Raw genomic sequence first — 20,079 nt, forward strand, 5'->3', positions numbered from 1 at the left:
GCAATGTGAAACCAAATGAATGCAGCAATTTATTTGGTTTCACATTGCATTCTCTGGCAAAGTAAAACAATTAGAAAAAACAATAAGATGAAACAAGACTACTTACCCTACTATACTACTGACAACCATGCAGGTTACACCAAAGTGAACGTTTTGTCACACTCCAGTTTAAACAAAATCCAAAATACTTCTCTTCTGCATAGCTTATTGTGTTTTTTTTCTTTTATTTCTATCATGCAGTAAAATGTAAAAAAAAAACTTAGGCCTCTTTATCTATTATAGGCTTGTTCCAGATTGAATGTTAAGCGAAACCTCTTTGTTCTCATATGAAAATGTTTTGTATCTAATGAGAAGGAAAAACTTCCTCAATGTTTTCAATAAATTTCAAATTTTCTAATCTGATCTAAGTTTTTATTTTGGCCCTGTGTATTTGAGTTTGACACCCCTGGGTTAGAGTAGCAATAGGTTACTGGCACAAAAAGTTAGGAAAAATATCAATAAATCCTGTTTTGTTTTTTAAACTTTTTATTAAGATTTTTGTAATATAAACAAATACAAACATATATAAAATCCAGATCAAATCAGGAGAAAAGCAAAAAATAAAAAACAGAATAATAAATCATAAGTAACATAGAAACAGAAATTAGGTAAAGGGTGGGTCGGTAAATGTACAAAACATATTCTTTTATGAGTTATTCAATATCAAAGAAAACATTAGAGTATCAGTAAGTTATGGAAAGATTACTGCAAAACGTTATTATCAGCAAACCAGAGTTGGAGTGCAACTATAATATAACACTGCCATGCATATTTTAAGCTATATTAGACAATTTTAATATGTACCATGTGGATTATTTAAAGAGCTTCAATATCTTCAACACTTGGGAAGTCGAGAAAGACTGTTAAATAAAGGGGTATCATTGTGATAGAAACTTATCAATAAATTTGTCATCTTGCATTTCTGCGTCGATTATTTCCTTAACACAGATTTTACGTCCCAAATAACTATATCAAGTTAAGGTGGCAATAAATCAGTCAAGTCCTCATTAAAGCACGTCTTGCAGCCAAGAGGCAGACCAAAATCCACCCTTTAGTGCCTTTACTCAAAACAAGATTGGGGAATTCATCACTGGAACTGAACAGGCACAGCATTAGCCGGGACAAAAAATCCTGTAACAGAATGGGCATACTGTAATACCCTTTGCCAGTAATGTACAATTAGGGGGCATTTCCACAAGCGATGTGTAAGCTTCGCTGCGGAGGTTTTGCATTAGTGACAAGAATAGTCTAAATAGCAGTCCTTTGCCAGTCCCGTGGTAGATTTAACCACTTTGTATGCCCTATGAATAATTTTAAAATTCCCTCCCAATTTCGTTCATCATCGCTTTTCCTACTGTTTGGTAACCCTGGAGAATCTTGTCCGCTACATCTTCTATATCCAGTTCAGTTCCCCATGTGGAAACATTTGTGTTATCCAGGGTTCAACCCATATAGCACTTCAGAGAACTGTATAAATCTGTGATGGTGGGGACAGACAACTGTAGTAAATTATCAAAACGGTTATGTCTTAAAGCCCCTACACAATCTCCAACCAAAATTTTAAATAATTCACAATTTGTAGATAGTATATAGGGTGTACTGTACCAGCTCGTAAAGGTAACTTTCCACATAATTTCGTAAGTGTGAGGAATCTACCTCTCTAAGATGCAAAAAAATCCCCTGCCCATTCCTGGCCCAGACTGATCCAACGTTGGAGTGCCACCTAAGTGGCACCCTGAAGAAACATAGGATTGCCAGCAAAAGGTAGTTATTTTGATAATCGAAAGGCAAGTCCCATTTTCCTCTCACCTCTCTCCACGCAAATATAGTATCACTGATTAATATATTGTATTTTAGATGCGGAGGAAGGGAAGACAACTCACAGTGTAATATCGTACTAAGGTCCCAGGGACAAACAATAGCCCTTTCTAGAGAATATGTTGATGCAAAAGATGTACCTTTAATGCAGTTATTTATATGTCATGTATGACATGCCAGATTGTAAAGTCTTCCCCCAACATCCTAATAAATTCGGCCATGAAGCCATCAGACCCTGGTGCTTTGCCATTGGCTAAAGTTTTGATGGTAATGTGAATTTCTAATTCCTGGATAGGTGCATTAGGAATATCAAAACATTCCTGATCCAGCATGGGGAGATGTACCGATTCAGAATTCGTAGAATTCAGGGGCGTCATTAATAGATCCTCCTGGATGATTTGCAGATAACTGAGTATAGTAGTTTGCCAGCACTGTGTTAACCTGGCAAGGGTCAGTTACTATAGTTCCTGCTGGGTCAATCATGCTTGGTATTTGATTGGTGAGCTGTGGCCTCACCAAGTTCGCTAACATTTTGCCTGACATTACTAAATCTGTGAAATTTAGCATCAATGCGCCCTCGTCTGAATTGTTCATAACCGTTCTATATTTGCATCAAATTTCCTCCAGCTACTCACAAACCAGAGGGCCGGTTTGTGAGTAGCTGCTGAGCACTTCGCAAGTCCTGAAGGGCTTGAATTTAGGCTTCTGTAGCCTGTTTCCTACGCTTTGTAACATAAGATATTATCCGTCCCAGTAGGTATGCTTTACTCGCCTCTCTGAATAGGGGTGGGTTATCACGGTGCATCCCATTGGTGGCTAAATCCAGTTTTTAACCTTTACACCACATCTATGAATTAAAAAAAGGCAAAATAATGGTTGAGGTGGAGTTGGGCCAGTTTTAATGTTCACCACATTCACCTTTAATACATGTTGGAGGATTCTGGTGAATAATGGAGGGTTTACTGTGTACATAGTTATTTCATGAAACTAGAAAAAATGTATGTTTTATTACAATGACCCTTTGCCTTTGATGCACAGTAATAGTCTTTAGTCGACCATTTAATTTGAAGAACTGACAATACATTTTTACTGCTTACTTTTATGATTGTTTCTCTTTGCTGCATACTGACAACAGCAGTCAAATTACAGGAAGGTAAGAAAGAAATAATAGGCATTTAACATCGACAAGAATGTAGCACAGAAAAGATTTAACCTTTTTCCAAATACAACCTTTCAGTCTGAAAAAAATAATTTAATATTCCACACACTACACACTACACACACTACAGCTAAAAAGCAATTGATTGTTGTGCCATAGTTTAACAATTAAAGAAAAATATTAACGCCCAAAATATAGTCTTAATAACACAAAAAAGTACAGTATCTTGTTTGACTTCTTTCATTGGCTCTGATTACCAATCAAGAAGACACTTCCATCTGCAGTGGGAAGTAATCTAAATATGCCAACCCATGTTGCTCATTTTATTCATATTAAAAAAATTGAACTGGTCAAAGTAGGACCATACTTTACAAGACACCAGTCCATAATAGGTCTCCAACTTTGAACATTTACTGCTTTCCCTAAGATCCTTCCAAACTGTGGAGAGTTCCATGTCATCTATGTTTGAAGATGAGAAAATGACGTGGTAGCAGCAACGGTTATAACGAATGTGCTTGCTTCCGGAAAATCTAGAGCTTGGTATGGGGATCACACCAGCCCACTGGGCACAAATACCTATAAACACCTCGGATGGAAGCAAAGGGCTGACATTCCCAGAGACCAAATACATTTTTCTAAGCACGTTTTGAGAGATGGCCATGGCAGAGCCACTACAGAAGTCAGGATAGTAGGTCTGTGAATAGGCTGAAACAGGGACATATTTGGGGCTTTGGGGGTCCCTGTCAGGCAGGTTGTGATGATTTATCTTTCCAATGTATATATCATCCATACGGGACTCCAGGCTGAGAAGATATCCAGCTAGGCTTTGCACATTAACAAATGTTTCCTGTTCAGCTTTTAGAATGAATCTAGCATTTGGGCAAAATGTCACAATCCATTCCATCATCATAATGGTTTTAGTGGTATCCTTAATATAGTTTTCTAGGAAACCCCCCTGAACAATGTCCTGATAGACTTGGGATTCATTAAATACATCTGTTTGGACAAATTCAGAATCTACCTTGCCTATCATGAATACTCTGGTTACAATGTGGCCTTTTATAGAAGTTGTGTTGGCCCAAGTGTTCCTGATTCTTTCCCGTCTGGTTTTATTTTCAGGGCTGCTGAAGATCACCAAAAGCAAGAAAACGTCTTGCTGAGAACACATGTCTGATCCACTGACAATGTATGACTGAGAGATGTTGTCCTTCAAGAGATGCATGTCCAGTAAACGTGCCCGTTCCCTAATTTCTACAAACTTTCCATCACTATAAGAAAAGGGAAGAGCCTGCAGGAAATATTCTTCCATGAAGTCAGCTCCAAACAGCAAGGCATGAAACAGTGCAATATTGAAGAGTATGAAACACCATTGATGTGTCCGCAGTCTGCACAGCGCCACCTGCTCAAAGAAGTAGAACTGTTTCAATCAATTTTTTCCTTGCTATTCATAAAAAATCTTTATTGTAAAAATAGCACACACAGTGAACCCATAAGACTAAAGACTAAGTATGGGTTCTCTGATGGCTGTCAGACTGTTAAATTCTAATTGAGATTTTGTGTAATTTTGTTAAACAGCAATTTGTGCTAATGAATGCTACTTTTGAATAGTACAGCAGATTTTTGAGTGAAGGAAGTGAAATTCAATTACTAATGACAACAGCATCTATAGAATGTATAGCTTTCTTGACCCAAAGTAAACTATTCAATTGTTGATGAAACCACTTAGATATTACATGAATCACAGCCATCCTTGTTGGAGGTTTTAGCTCTTTCCTAAGCATCTTGAAAACTGCATTGAGTCCTAAAGTATGAACAAAGCTTCTCTGTATATGGCTGGGGCCATTGTGAAACTTGCTGAGCCCACCACACACATGTAACTTTCTGATACAGGTAAAAATCTGGCAAGGTCTTCTTTAGATTAACAGGTAGCTATGTAAGAAGAGGTCCTACCTCATTTATTTGTTAAATCTGTTAGGAGCTGTTAGGAGCTCAAACCATACAGTTACATCTAAAATAGTTTACACTTAAATGGCAGCATTTGTGACAAGCTTAACACTTTGTACCATATCACCCAGGAGAAATCTATATACTGCTATCACAATCTGTAATATTTCTGTATTAAAAAAATTACTTTTGTTGTACACTCCATTTTCATAAAGGCCACTGAGCACTCTTGATATGTCTACTTATCTTTTATGTGTAAAAAAACAAAAATTATTTGGGCTTTAGCAGCTTTGTGAGTGGTGATATATTCTTTTAAAATATAACATGGAAATGCAGCAATATCAGTGGTAAACCCCCCCCCCCCACACCCCAAAGTTTTAGCAGAAGTGAGACTTCAAGGCGGATGGGAATTTCAGGCCCTCACCAGGAGTGTTAGCTAGGGTGCTAGAAACACAGGTGGTGACTTGGACCTCTGAACTTCACCTTTAATTGATTTATCACTTACTTTTGCATGCACTGACTGCCTAACAAACAGTAACGAAGATCCTGACAAACTCATATTACTTCAAAGCAAGGTATGTTTGTTTTCCCATATCTGGGAATTATACAGGCAGTGGATTGATTTTGTCATCATTGTGCTTGTCACACAGACCCTCTGACAGTAGCCAGTTCAGAATTGTGACTGTTCAGGGTTTACACAGTCCACAGGACTAGCGGCTGCCTGAATTTACCACACACTAGTGCACCAGTGACTTACCTGCATGTTTGCTGTTATCTGCACCAATAATCTTCCTTTTTTGATGTTGATCCTTCAATGAATATCTTTCAGGAATTGGTGTGTAATCTCTCACCTGAATCCTGCACAGTGTTGGCTCTTATTCATGCCTCTGTGTGCTATGTAGAATATGATCTGTCCTTGCAATGCAGCTAAGTAAAGTAACCAAACACCGGCCAGGTATCGGGTAGCCAGAAAACAGAGCCTGGAGAGGGAACTCCTGACTGATGTGCAGGTACATTGTGAGGGAGGGACATGGACTTTTTCTCCACAGTGAGAAATGACTCAGAGAACAGAGTGCTTGACTATGTAAATATTTACTAGTTAGAGTAATGTCCCCATTCAAATATCGGTATCTGAATTTATGTTGTAATGTAATCTTCGAATCTAAGATTTATCTACAGGCCACCAAAAAAGGGAGATGTCAATTTGTTTTTTTTAACAGTGACCTCTGTGGATCAAGAAAGGAAAAACCATTTCTGCAAGGTTTCATCTTATCCAAGGCTGCAATCCTGATTTGCATGGTACCAATTCTCAGTAATGGGCAGATATAGAAAACCCCTCTCCAATAGAAAAGTCAGGACAATAAAATGAAAGGACTGCCAAATTTGAGTCAATCTACATTCCTAATAATGAATTTATCAGTGTGTGTCCTTGTCCAATAAGGGAAGCATTATACCTAATGCAGTCTGCAAAAAGATTGGACACCAATTTGCACAAATTGCACGCTGTACCTTTTAGATATAATTTCCAGTTGGAAGCTTCTGTTTATTTCCTTCATGGATCTTTTAACAATACACGTACATACAATATTACTTGGAGTGCTGCTCTGTGGACCCTGCATCTAAGGAACAGCTGACCCACGTGGTCTGGAGGGCTTTAGTAGTTTTGCTGTCTAGTTACTAGAATACCGATGAGGCTGGAATGGTTCTGCCATGGAAAAACTACACTCTCTTGTAGTGGGACAAGTCAGTTGAGTCCCTGAGTTCTAGAGATTCAGGAGACGTGACTGTCTCTACAAAACTGAACCATTCATTTGAAAGGTCGGACAACACCAATCCATTGCATACATCCATCGAGGAACAGATCTTGCTGCGTAGAGAGGTAGTTTGAATCCTGTTTTGGACTTGCTATGTTCATCCCAGGTGTGAACAATTGATAGAAAGTCTTCTACAGTTGATAAGATAGTGGCCTTAGGAAACAGTATCGCGAGCATCCCAGCTATCGATTTTTTTTTTCTCTTTCAGTAGACACAGTAGGGATGATTTGGTTTCTTTTCCAATCATTCATGGTGGTTTAGGCAGACTATCTTTCAAGCTTTGGGGATCAATCTGTCTCTAAACAAAATACCTGGATCAGAAGTTTGCTGTAAGGCCAAGATTTCCAGCTAAGTAAAACTGAACCTGTTACACTGGCTGTGAAGTTGAATCTCCAACTGATGGAGTGTTTACAAGAAATTCCTAATGAAGTGTGATTAGGGCAAGAAATAAGGATTGTTTCCTAAAAGGGACACCGCTGGCAAAAAATTATAGAGGAAATAGGCTTTCTCCACTGTACTTGGCACACACAAATGGTTGCATTTGGGCTTTAGCAAGTTTTTCTCAATTACCCAAAAAGTGTAATGACAGACTACTTACTAAATACCATAAATAATGTATATCAGAATAAAATGATAAACCATGATTGAACTGATAAGTCTTCAAATGCCAACACAAGCATCTCCCATGTTTAAAATTTGTTTATTATATGAAAGCACCCTGAACCCTGTTGGGTCATTTATGATCAAGTCTGATAAATCTGACAATGCATGTTTTTATGCAGACTGTTTTCTGGTCCATGAGAAGGCAGAAAGTGGGCCCATCCCTGAGATGGAACAGAGTCAGTATTTCCACAACCAAAAAGTAAGAAACTGCAGCCAGAAAATGATTTGCTTTAATTTCCTTTTCTTTTTTTAAAAGAGGCGAAGCTAACATTCCACGTACAGTTCCTCTTCCTATTCCACTGCCATACATCAGAATTATAAATCTTATATACATGTAATACCAACAAGGAAGACCATCGGGCAGGAGAAGAGGCGTGGACAGTTCACTGGCTTGTGCATGGGCCAGAGGGGTCTTTGTAGGAAAAGTCCCGTTACATTGTGCAAAGAAGTACAGAATCTGGAAGGGGGTTGAGATTTCACCCATGGGGCTGCCGTCACTGAACTCCTTCCTCTTCTACATAAGTGGAGGGAAACCAACCAATCTGTAAAAAAACAAAAACATGATACTGAACTGTGGCTAACAGTTACACACGGATTATACAATAGTTTATACACACATAGCAAAAGAAAACCTCTGAGCATTTTTTGTACAAAAAAAGCCAAACGACCTTTTAATTGCATCCAGTGTTCAGCTATACAGTAAATATAAAACTAAATAAAATACATTTTCAATTGAGCTGTAAGCAATAATTCTATTATTAAACTTCATCTTTAGGTATGTATCCCAGCAGGGAAGCAGTGACAGAATGTTCCAACTATTAGCTTCTGCTCTTACTTTTCCATTAGTTTCTCCTTTCCACCAGCCCTGGTCTCCTCCCATCCGACTGTAGATTTTTACGATGTCTCCTTCCCGAAGAGACAGCTCTCGCATATCCCTGGCTGCAAAGTTGTATCTGGCAACTGCAGTTCCTATAGGACGTGGTGTGAACACTGCAGGGAAAGAGATTATGTTACAGTATCAGGGGCTCAGTAAATTGTTATTCAAAGATTTAACAAGCAGTTTCAGTTGGTGTTTTATTGTCATAGTTTACACCACACAAATACCTGTATTTTGTGTTTGTGACAGAGGTTTGTGACAGAGACAGAAGTGAGGATGAATCAGAGAAGAAATTGAAATGAAAGCATTTTGTAAAGCCATGCTGTGAATAATGCTGATGAACAACATATATGAAGTACTGTAAACATTGTAGCTGATTTCCACCCTTTTATTTTATTCTTGTTCTAAGAATCCCACCTCTCTAAATTTTAATAATGCTTGTTTAACACTTTTATTTACTTAAAAGCTATAAGGATAGAAACTGATTTGGAACTGATTCTGGTTGAAAAGCTGACACTCTAGTTTAAAGGTGATTTAAACTAGAGATCCAGAGAAGGACAGGCAAGTCCCAAGGCCTTACACAGATAGTTTTGGTCCTGATAATTTTCCTATCATATGACCACAGGGGAAGCCCCCCTAAGGTCCCAACCTCATTTCCTATTCATACTACATAGAAAACACCACGTTACCTGAATGCTTTTAGTTTAGAAATAGAATATATTTTTGATATAAACATGAGGAGCGTAATTTAGGTTTTACTCCGGAGCTCGGAGTTTACTATTTGGGTAAGCATTTAATATGGGCTTATGTCTGCTTGAGACCCTTTGAGATCCTGCATGCAGATGATACAAAGAATGTGCAGTAGAAAGGTAGAGATGCAGAGTGGATGAAGGAGGGAGTGGATGAGAAACTGATGATGGATGGTGATGTATATTGACAGTATACCTATTTATTTATATTATGAGGCAAAGAGCTATGGTTTGTAGTAGGCTACCAATGAACTACTAACAGACTGCAAGTAGGTAAATGAACACCTAGACTTTTATTACTGTACTTTTACTACGTAAGTTACTTGTAACTTCCAGCATTGCCAACAAACAGCCACAAGATGGTGCTGTTCTATGGACTTTATTTCCCCCAAGATTTAAAAGTTGTAATAGTCCGAATGAACAAACTAAATTATTTTAATTCGCTTATGGAATATGAATATATATTTATCAGAGTTGTGTAATATTTGCATCCATACTCTGTATGCTGGAAGTTATAGTCTGACATATTAGCTTTTAATAGTATGCATAAAAAGTTATTTGGTCACAGTCATTGTAGTCCACCAAGACAGGCACCAAGAGATGTGTTCAATAGGAAATAAATTTAGTACCTGACCAGAAGGGAGTGGACGGATTCTGACAAGGGAAGTTGTGGCCCTGAGGACTGAGAAAAGAAAAGTTGTAGGAAGCACAGGAAGCTGCAAAGAGTTCAGAAAAAATATAAAAGGTAGAAGAACAGAAAAAAAAAGACAAAAAAAAGACCAAAGAATAAAGCAAGGTAAATCTGCAGATTGAAACGACAGGAAAGGGTTAAAGATTGAATGTTTTGTCTCCATCTGTCTTATATGTGGCACTGTAGATAGTCTCTGCCTCTGATCAACCTCATAATTACCTATTTATGTAATCAATCAGAAAAAGATAAAGGCTAGAAAGGAGTGTAAAATTCACCAATGGCATTTTAGGGATTATTTTATAACCACCAAATATATACATCATAACTTACAGGGACACTACCACAGTCTAGGTATCAATCACTCTATATTGTAGTGTCTACATGCTTAGATCAGTCCCAACCTTCAGTACAGTATTCAATACAACAACCAGAAGTGTCTGGTGGATAAACTCTCATTTCTTAGACCTAAAGTGGAATCAAAGTTTCTTTGTGAAAATATGTCAGGCAGGTCTTTACTGCAGAAAGGGACAGGTGATGTACTTTCTACAATAAAACTTACTTACCTGCCTGATTACAGTCGTATTCTGTGCATGAGCAGCTAAAAATAGGATGCCAGCAAACCCAGTGCATCCTAACCTTGTCAATCAAGATGAGTGAAGATCAAAACCAGGAAGAGGAGAAGAAAATGGCATGGCCTGTGATCCATCAAGTTCAAGTAAGAATATTTCAAAAAAATGTGACAAGGCAGGTATAGTTTTGTTATTGCAGAAAAGTCATTGCCTGTCTCTTTTGCAATAAAGGACCTGCCTGGTCAGAAGAGGCAGATCATGAACATTGCATTGCTGGAGGAGAGTGGTATGGGAGGCAAGTGTGCCATATTGTGCAAAAATTCTCTGTATACGTGCTTAATTTGTTCTGGGGGAGCTACGCATTCAGTTCTGCTTTTATTCCTACCATGACTAAATGATAATTCCTTCACCTCCTAGATAAAGCAGGAGTGGCAGCTCCCTCACAGAGCTCTGTTATCGCTGCAGCACAACTTACCTGGAGGTCTGGGTGAACTGCGAGTGCGTTTGTAGGGATATTTTAAAGTTGTGTCCAACTGCTTGAAGCTTTCCTTCAGGGAATGTGTCTGATAATATTCAACTAATTCCTGGAAATGTCAAAGACAACTTGTTAATATCCAGATAGGGTAAATGGCTAAATCAAGGGTAGTATAATGACTGTACTAGGATTAGAAGCATTGTGAACTCCTGCACAAAATAAAGTAAGATTTACTGCTGGATAAAGTGTCTACTTACCAATAAAGTTTCAAACTTCTTGGCTTCTGTGATGTAGATCCAGTTGTCTTTCTCCACAACCTTGATGTGTTTTACTTCATCATTAAATCTAAAAGATTATTATTTTACAAAAATGAAAAGGTAGGTGGATAGAGCACATATTAGCACATTAGCAGAGACGGAGATAGTGTGATCTAAGGACAGTGTGGCGAGTGGGAAGAAGAAGAAGTGTACAGTAAATGGCAGGTGTGGGGAGCTGGGGACACATAGGCGCTAAAATGGATAGAAGAATAGCCAAATTGGCAAGGACTCAGCCAATGATCAGCTCCAGGAAGAGAATGAAGGCTCAAAGAAGGTCTAAAGTTAAATGTGAGCACTGTGAAGCCAACCTATGTTTCCTATAATATCTTGGGCCTTTTTATCGAATACCAGGGATTATAGATCATTTTTAATACATTAAAATACTTGAAGTCATATTGCCTTATGCAGAAGAGGAAATGTCCTTGAAATTGGTGCTTCAACAAGACAAAGACTTTCTTAAGATGATTGAAGTACATTCCACAAACGTAGTCCAATCATAAAAAATTGTAAAATCAGAGTGCATAAAAATTCTAAAATCTGTAATATAACTGTACAGTAGCATATACATATATAAATATATATATATATATATACACACACATATATATATATACATATATATATATATATATATATATATATATATATATACACACACATATATATACATACATATATATATATATATATATATATATATATATACACACACAGTTAATAATAAAGTTATTTTGTATTGAATCTAATACAAAATTATTTAAAATTCCCCCCACGCCTCTGGGAACAACCATGCACTTGCCAGCTGAAGATCAGAAGAAGAGGATGCAGCCCGAGGATGGGATCCGACGGGCAGGACGCCGATGCGTCCAGGTAAGTGTTTTTTTTTATGTTTTTAGCTACCTCGAGCGTGGCTCCAGGTAACTGCTTTCAGCTTGTTTTTTTTACCCAAAGCCACACTCGGGATTACTGCTCAAGTGGTTAAACAGACTGCTATTATTCTGAGCACAACACTACAAACATTTTTTGGAGCCGTTTCAATTTTCCAGAAAACAAATGACCTGATACTGATGGCAAATCGCTCCGCTTCAGCCGACCTTTCGCGGATAAGGTATGTTCCGCTGACATGGGACTTTAGGAGGTTGTCAGCTTGTGGCCGTTCTACATTTCCAGCAAACCTGAAAAAATGAACATTCTGTTAGAATAGCACACTGGCTAACTGGTGGAGGAGGCAGTATGGGGTGTCCTGTACTTACCAGGGATATTTACTGTAGTCTGTCCGGATTGTTGGCTATGGTAGAACACACACTGATTAGATGTCTGTTTAATACAAAATTGTTTCACAATACTATTCTTACTCATGTCAGCTATTTCCAGCCAACACTCTCTAAAGCCAAAGTCACCTTCATGTAATATTTATTAATAATATGTTTTTTTTATGAATACTTTTATTCCATACTTTCAAAAGTGTTTGCTTTTCTTCCAGGTCTCTTCTGAAAAACATTTCCCTCATCTGGGTGACTTGTGTACAGAGCAATATGGTGGCTTGGATAACTCTCATCTGAATATAACTACAAATCATAAAGAATGGAGCTCACAGCAGAGCATGCAGAATGAGCCTAATTTGACTCTGAGCCATACTAACAAAACATTTGCAATTAACTTAGCCAAAGATCTAAAATGATGAGATATATGTCAGAACCTCAGTACATATATATATATTAAAAAGAAAATATATAAAAGGATTGTGTGTGATGTGAGGGGAGCCACTGTACTAAAGTATTTACCCGGCTGTCCACAGGACAGGGCTTAACTGAAGAGCTTGGAAAATATCCCGATTTTTTAGTCAGTAGTAAGCGTCCCTGTAAGGGAAGAACAAACACTTATCAGTTACTAGCTTTACTTGGCAGTTATTATCAGATAAGCTCCAATGCTGTAAGGGTGCACTTACCTCCCACCAGGAGGAATCTGGATCACCCCTCAGCAGCTCAATTACTTCCCCAGTCTGGAATGTTAAAACTGGTTTCCCTGGAGGGGCAGGGTTTCCATAGTAATTTTGTATGGCGACCATCTTGGGTCCTGGCATGAAAAGCAATCATTAATATAAAAATGTAAGAGGAGAGGGAGAGAGAGAGGGAGAGAGAGAAAGGGAAATAATGGCGTACTGTTGTATGTTAAAGAGACAGTCCAGTCAACAGAAAAATATATGTTTGTGACAAAATATAGAGCCTTGTTGTCACTGTTGTCTCCCCTCCCCTGTGGAAACTCCTCCCTTAACGTTATTAATAGCGACTCATAATTTATTATATTTTCTAATTCTGCATTGATGGAGGTTCATCACTTTTAAAGGGCTTTCTGCAGTCTTACTCTACAAACCCCAAAGTATTCAAGCCTTGGTTTCATCCCCAGTGCATTCTAGAAGTATTGGTGCAGGCAAGGACCTTTAAAAAGTGGTGCTATGCTTAAAGACTGACAGAAGATTTTAGTCCCACCTAGAAACCCAAGCATAATTTGAGAACAGGAAATAAAGTAGCGCCCAGGTTAAGAGTTCATTCATACTCAGCAACGTATTTGTGTTGCAGTGCAAAGTCATTGTTAATATAATTAATATTAAGCTCAGAAATGCTGTATTTTTGCACAGCACAAGGGTCAGATATAGATTGTTTGAACATAGAGGGTGCTCTTTGTTTTTAAAAATTAAGCAGGGTATTTTTCTTTGTGTTGAGGTACCCCGACATTGTACTCAAATCGTTTGGGCTAAATAACAAGATATGTCCCAATGCATGAGTTATGGTGATCATGAGCCCTATAAGTAAACTCAGTTGGCTTTCTAAGCACAACAGAAAACAATAATTTCTCACTAAAACATTACCAAAAATGTGGACTCACCAGATACTGTAATTAAAGGGTCCTATGAGGGGAGAAACAAAAACGATGGTGTTAAAATCATATTACCAATTAAAGAGCCTCAGATTTTCACCAAACCCACATTTTTATTTTTTATTTATTGAAAGTGTGACACTTCAGTCTCATCTGAACTACATTTCCCATGATTTTTTACCAGCTAAACTCTGTGTCAGATATGAAACAAAACAGTACCACGGACTGTACAATGTTATTTGCCACATGCTTTGGTGTTTAGAAAGTTGCTGACAGCAAGTGTAAGTATTTACCTGTTCATGTGACTATACTTTACATTTATAAATATGTTAAGCAGTGTCAAAGGGCTAGCCTAAAGATAAAAAAACACATGCAGGAGGTGCTCTGAATTTGGACAAATAAAAGACCTAAATATTGCCAGACCTGGATCCTTCATCTTCTGAATATTAGGAAGTTCCATAGGTAAACTCTGAATGTCAACTAAAATCGCCCATTTAAATTCTTACCATTAAATTTCTTGTAAATTTACATTTCTCTGTATATTTCTTGCTGGCTGAGGATACTGGGAAATGTAGTTCAGAATAAAGATAAAGGTTTCCAGCACTCAGAGTAATAATTAGAAGAATCAATTCATTAGCAACAAGCATTGCTAAAGAACCCACAAGATACCCATATAAGACTAAGGATAGGTACACAAGTGCAATAATTGTCGTTAGAAAATGAATGACTAACGACAGATCAACGATTATTCATGATTATTTTGAACGATTCTGTACATGCTGTAATGATACGATCGTTCAAATATAACCCACCAAAATGTACACACACTAGATAATATGTTAAAGTTATAACGAGATGGTACATGGTTCCTTCTTGTCTGAAATGACGAGGGAGTTGGTCTTTGCTTTGGAGGTTGTATGGAGGAAAGTACTGCTGTACACATTTGGTGAACATGCCTGTTTGTTAACAGGTTTGGAGTAGAGTATTTACATTTTGGAATGGGATGTTCCAATTATTTTTCCTTGGGTTGCTCTTTAAACCATCTAATGTTACCAATAGGCAATTTCAATTATATGTTCATTTTCTGCTAGCTACAAAATAGGTAATAGCACATAACTGGAAAAACCAATTTCTGCCCTTCCATGAAGGTAAACTTAGAATAAACAATATGCTGGTAAATGAAAAATTAACAAGTATATTTCTAGATGTAACAATGGAACTATGTCGGTGAAAGCTAAATAAGTAGTATGTACCATTTTTACAAATATGAATTTGTTTGCTGGAAAATTTTGACATACCAATACGAATCAGAATACAGTGTGTGCGGAGAGGGTGGGTGGGGGATGGGATGAAAGTTGCTTAAATCACCAGTGATAAACAATATAAATTATATGCAACACAACCTGTTTTATTGAAACCTAATTAAGTCCGTTAAATGAGGCCTGGAGGTGTAAGCATTAAGTGCAGGGGCTGCATGACAGGGGGGGAGAAGGCCTAACAAATAGTGAAAGATCATTGCCCAAACAAATCCACCAGGATGATTATTTGTTTCCAGCAACATTCTTCGTTGTCATTGTGCACTTTGTTTGTTAACGATTTTTGAACGATCGGTCGTTAATTTCCAATAACAATTATTGCACGTGTGTACGTAGCGTAACAAAAACATGATTGATTGGTCAGGTTACAGATTGGATAGAGAAAACAATTAATGGATTCCCTGAACTTATTCTATCCACCCACTTGTTCTGCCCCTGAGGCATTAGAGGCATTAAGAGAGAGATTGGGCGAAGCCTATGTGACAACATAGAACAATGCCTGGTTAGTTTTTTCAGCGACATTAATTCATTCAATTATAACAACTGATATACCAGAGGCCTTCGAGGGCACTTAAGCCCATGATTGGAAGGTGAAGTGGATCTATGGACAGGTAACAGAAATCTGCATTGTATACAGTACGGTTGATGGAACTCTGCCGTGTGTCAGAAAAAAAAAAAAAAAAAAAAACACATGGTGTGTCTTGTACACTGTGGACGAAAATCTGTGATGTATCTAACACAGGAGACTGAATCCACCATGTAACACAAGGTGTGATATTTCTTAAGGTTTTGTGAGGAGCACCTTGTTTATCTCATTGCACCAAGACAGACACTTGTCAATTGCATTGTAGTAAAAAACCTGTGAGACCTCAGCGTTTATTATATTGACAAGGAAAGGTAAATGCTTAAACACAGTAAACTGAGGAACTAAATCTGCCAGTATTCACTCACTGACTAGGAAATACAGGGAAGTCCAGGGAATACTAATTCCTTGTAGGATCAGTAGTCCAGGTAAACCGTTACAGATTTAGAAAACTTTTATACATATCTGTAGTGACATACAGAATGATATCTTACCATGTCATCACTGGGACCTAAGAAGAGAGAGAGAACATAGATTATTTTAGAACTTCTGTCATTACATACCAGAATCCTCCAGGCTGACGTCTCTGCCTCTCTTATGGCAGCTTAAGTTACATAACCCCAGCAGCTTGTTTTATTTACCCAGAAAGGCACATTGCCAGCATAAAACTGCTCCAATATAACCATAATAAGCAGCTAGATGAATGGCTTAAATTTAAACTCCAGGAAAAAACAACACTGCCCTTGCAGTGAGATTACAACCAACTCCAAAGGTTAAATGCTCATTTATGTTCGGGTTAACAGAACAAGGAGATCTACCTACCATATTTCCTTGCTGCTGCAGACTCCACCTGTATGCAGTTTATTCCCAGCAGCCACTGTGAGCTGTGGCCACAGGCACTAACCTCATTCTCCTACAATATAGGGCCACCAGCACCACAATGGGGGAGCACAGAGTGCCTCCTCAAAACAAGAGCATTGTAATGAGGAAAAGGTGCACTGACAGCTGAGGAAGCAAGGAATAAGGTACGTAAATCTACTTGTTATGCTCCAGGAATAAATGACCATTTAATCCTTGGGGGAAGCACTACATAACTAAAACCACATACAAATCACATACAGGATCCTAAGAAAAATCACATGCTTTACCATGCTAGCTATTCTGTAGGCCTAACCCAGTGCCCCATTGAAAAGGCCACCCCGAGCTCTCCCCCTCCTTTAAACCAACAAGATTTTTTTCAAGCCTCTAAGTTTCTTACACAGCCTTTACCAATGAATCTATTGAGCTAGTGTGTGGTATCATAGTAGGCAGATACCAGGTAGCTGGTTGAATTTATGATACCATATACTGAGACTCACCCATTTTACAAGGATGGATTGTCTCAAGGCACTCCTTGTGCACACCAACACCACACTTGAAGCAGTAATAGCCCTGGTAAAATGTGCCCCTGTAAAAGGAACAAAACACTGTCAGATATCTTGTAGTGCATATTTGTCAGGCAGTTTGATAAAGCTAGCAACAAGCAAGTTTTTTACATGGCAGGTGAATCCGCAAACTACAAATTTGCTAAATAAGGAGGCAGATGCAGTGCAAACTTTAGGGAATCATCAAACCTCCAAATTAGTTGTCACAGAATATAAAATCACCCACCTCAGAAACATCTTGCAGGCCTTACAGCTGGTTGTCTTGTCAAAGGAGAACATCTGGAAATTGTGGTGGTTGGCGTTGGCTTTCTCTGGCTTGATGTTTGACCTGGCAAACACAAAAACAGCCAAGTAACCTCCTGAGCGGTTCATTTCGGTCTGGATTTAAATGTCTAAAGCGGTACAGCGGTACAACATTATTCATAAAAAATTTATTTATTTATTTATTAGTATAAGTATAAAAAAGTTTGAAACACAAAATCATGTCAAAATAATAAAAAATTTAAAAAATAAATATTATACTCATACTATTATACTGTAAAATAAATGTTCATGAAAAACAATGTACTGCTTTTAGACATATAAATCCACTGTATTGCATTCAATACAGTTATTTTGTATTGAATGCAATACAAATAGATTTGAATTTCCCGCCCCGCCCCGAACGGAACGTCCGGATGCACCAGCATCACCGGGAACTCCTCGATGACTCATCGGGTGCAGAGAACGCTGGCCGGAGGAAGATGAGAATCGCGAAGGAGGACGCAGGCGGATCAGGTAAGCGCTTTATTTACCATTGTTTCAATAGGTTTACCTTCCCCCGAGTGTGACTCGGGGTTACTGCTTCCAGCATCTTTTTTCTACCCCGAGTCACATTCGGGTTTACCACTGGGGAGGTTAAGGATGGGAGTCACCCTATTAGTATATGCATAATCAGTGGTTTCACGGTGGCACTATGATACTGATAGTCCCTGGTGAACCAATTTTTCAAATAGTCCATTTTGAATTACACTGCACATGACTGGCTAAAAAAGTCTGCAAACTGATTAGCTGTTGCCAGTTATGGGGCCAACCACTCCCAAACTTATGCCACAAACAATCAGTTATAAAGTAAGGTTAGCTAACCCCGACTTTGAGAACACACAGGAACAAAAATAACTAGACCAATACTAAGGTGTGCATTAGGAATCACTATTAATGAACGAGTAATGTCATACATTGCCATTTCAAACTGCTCCATCCATTTCCTCTTCATTTCATCGGTCTTGCAGAAGAACTGGAAGCCCTGTCTCCCTTGTAGGTGTACCAAGAAGAACCCATATGACCACTGGAGTGGGAGAGAGAGAGGGAGACTGATATCTACCTGAACTCATCCACAGACAGGACACATTACAGAACCCTGGTCCAATCGGAGACAGACACGTTACAGCTTGCTGGTCAAAATACTGCACTAACTTCCAATACGTTACCACTAAAATTTATTAGAGTGGATCTCTTTGTAACATTGTCAGCAGGTATGAATACATTTGTGTTCTGTCACAATAAGCATCAACTGTGTAATACTTCACAAAAAGCTCTGCTCTGTTCACCTGTCCAGTGACTTCACCTATGACAATGTCATCAATCTGCTGCAAGTCTGTCTGCTTAGTTTTTTTTTCCAGTCATCACTTACAAGGTCCAATGTGGAAATTGTGAATGTTATATAAAAATTTATTAATGTTTCTGGAATACTGCAGGACTTTTGAATCCTTTGAATGAGATTTTCCTAAAATACAGACTAAAGGCAACAAAATGCTGGACAGATATGGACAGGGATCCTCTGCTACTAACTATGTTATATATTATTTTTAATTCATTCCAGGGAAAGCAATGACACCATCTTACCATCTTGCCATGTGACTTGTGGGCGCATAAAGAGACCAGAAAGAGAATAACATTAAACATTGTTTACTGTGGCATGGACAGACATGAAAGAGGTTTAGTCTAAACAAAAATGTATAATATTTTTAATAATATGAACTTTATAAGTACAACCAATTACCATGTATTTCCTGACCTTGTAACAGGGCAGCATTTAGTATGCAGTTCAGGCCCTGATACCAGAAAACATAAAATAGAATACCCCCCTACCATATTTTTCCTTTCCTGACATGCTCCATGTCAAAACAAATGCATACCTACCAATATTTTCCTTTCCTGACATGCTACACGTCAGTACAAATGCATGTGTTCACCACCTCCATTACATTCTGATGACTGACAGTACAGTTTAAACGGTGGAGGATAGGGGTAGAGTTTTAGAATTGTAAAAGCTGGTTGTAAGGAGCATAGTTAAAAATCAATGAGTTTAGCACAGGTACAGCGTAGCACATTTTGTGTGTAAAAAGCCTATTTGAAAACTTTTTTGGATAACAACTGCATTACGGAAAATTTCCTGTTGTCTCTCTACTTCACAGAACAGAAAACCCAGTTTTCAAATGTATAATAGAACATATAGACATATAAAGTGAATGGATAATTGTGATACAATTGTAGTCAGCAATATGAAAAGCTTAGTCTACATGAACGTTTTCCCCAGCGTTTAACCTGAGGCTTTAAAAGCTCATGTTTGAAATTCCCATGCATTCCAATGGACTAATCTACAACAGGACGTTTCCTTGAAGCACATTTACAAGTATTATCTAAAACATTGCTTGCAACGTTTAAAAAATGAAAACGCGGAGTAAATGCTTGAAAACGCCAAAAAAACGAGAGAAAATGCGGG

At 38.1% G+C, this 20,079-nt stretch overlaps 2 protein-coding genes across 7 annotated transcripts in view; both read right to left on the reverse strand.

The window, feature by feature from the left end:
* Positions 1 to 442: 442 nt before the first annotated feature.
* B3GALT9 (beta-1,3-galactosyltransferase 9) lies at positions 443 to 5,250 on the reverse strand. Its single transcript, XM_072430526.1, has one exon. It carries the CDS (start codon positions 4,323 to 4,325, stop codon positions 3,312 to 3,314), a length of 1,014 nt encoding a protein of 337 aa, XP_072286627.1. The 5' UTR covers positions 4,326 to 5,250; the 3' UTR covers positions 443 to 3,311.
* Positions 5,251 to 7,458: 2,208 nt separating this feature from the next.
* The window catches only part of VAV2 (vav guanine nucleotide exchange factor 2), a 158,284-nt gene continuing 145,663 nt past the window's right edge, over positions 7,459 to 20,079 (reverse strand). For 2 of the 6 annotated variants that reach the window (XM_072431112.1, XM_072431114.1), the window contains exons 15-29: positions 19,200 to 19,214; positions 18,533 to 18,642; positions 17,542 to 17,643; positions 17,250 to 17,338; positions 16,386 to 16,402; positions 14,002 to 14,023; positions 13,064 to 13,191; positions 12,900 to 12,974; positions 12,369 to 12,403; positions 12,174 to 12,290; positions 11,056 to 11,143; positions 10,799 to 10,907; positions 9,693 to 9,779; positions 8,273 to 8,427; positions 7,459 to 7,979 (exon numbers count right to left, since the gene is read on the reverse strand). In XM_072431112.1, the coding sequence (XP_072287213.1) occupies positions 7,932 to 7,979; positions 8,273 to 8,427; positions 9,693 to 9,779; positions 10,799 to 10,907; positions 11,056 to 11,143; positions 12,174 to 12,290; positions 12,369 to 12,403; positions 12,900 to 12,974; positions 13,064 to 13,191; positions 14,002 to 14,023; positions 16,386 to 16,402; positions 17,250 to 17,338; positions 17,542 to 17,643; positions 18,533 to 18,642; positions 19,200 to 19,214 (1,197 nt within the window). In that variant the 3' untranslated portion in view covers positions 7,459 to 7,931. Of the gene's footprint in view, positions 7,980 to 8,272; positions 8,428 to 9,692; positions 9,780 to 10,798; positions 10,908 to 11,055; positions 11,144 to 12,173; positions 12,291 to 12,368; positions 12,404 to 12,899; positions 12,975 to 13,063; positions 13,192 to 14,001; positions 14,024 to 16,385; positions 16,403 to 17,249; positions 17,339 to 17,541; positions 17,644 to 18,532; positions 18,643 to 19,199; positions 19,215 to 20,079 lie in introns of those variants that run through there. The other 4 variants (XM_072431113.1, XM_072431115.1, XM_072431116.1 and 1 more) reach the window with 4 other exon arrangements.

The sequence above is a fragment of the Pyxicephalus adspersus genome, chromosome Z (genome assembly GCF_032062135.1).
Source record: "Pyxicephalus adspersus chromosome Z, UCB_Pads_2.0, whole genome shotgun sequence".
Taxonomy (NCBI): domain Eukaryota; kingdom Metazoa; phylum Chordata; class Amphibia; order Anura; family Pyxicephalidae; genus Pyxicephalus; species Pyxicephalus adspersus.

What these genes read in the sequence shown, in the direction of transcription:
- B3GALT9 (XM_072430526.1), bottom strand. Translation starts at nt 4,325, where the DNA reads ATGGAAGAATATTTCCTGCAGGCTCTTCCCTTTTCTTATAGTGATGGA.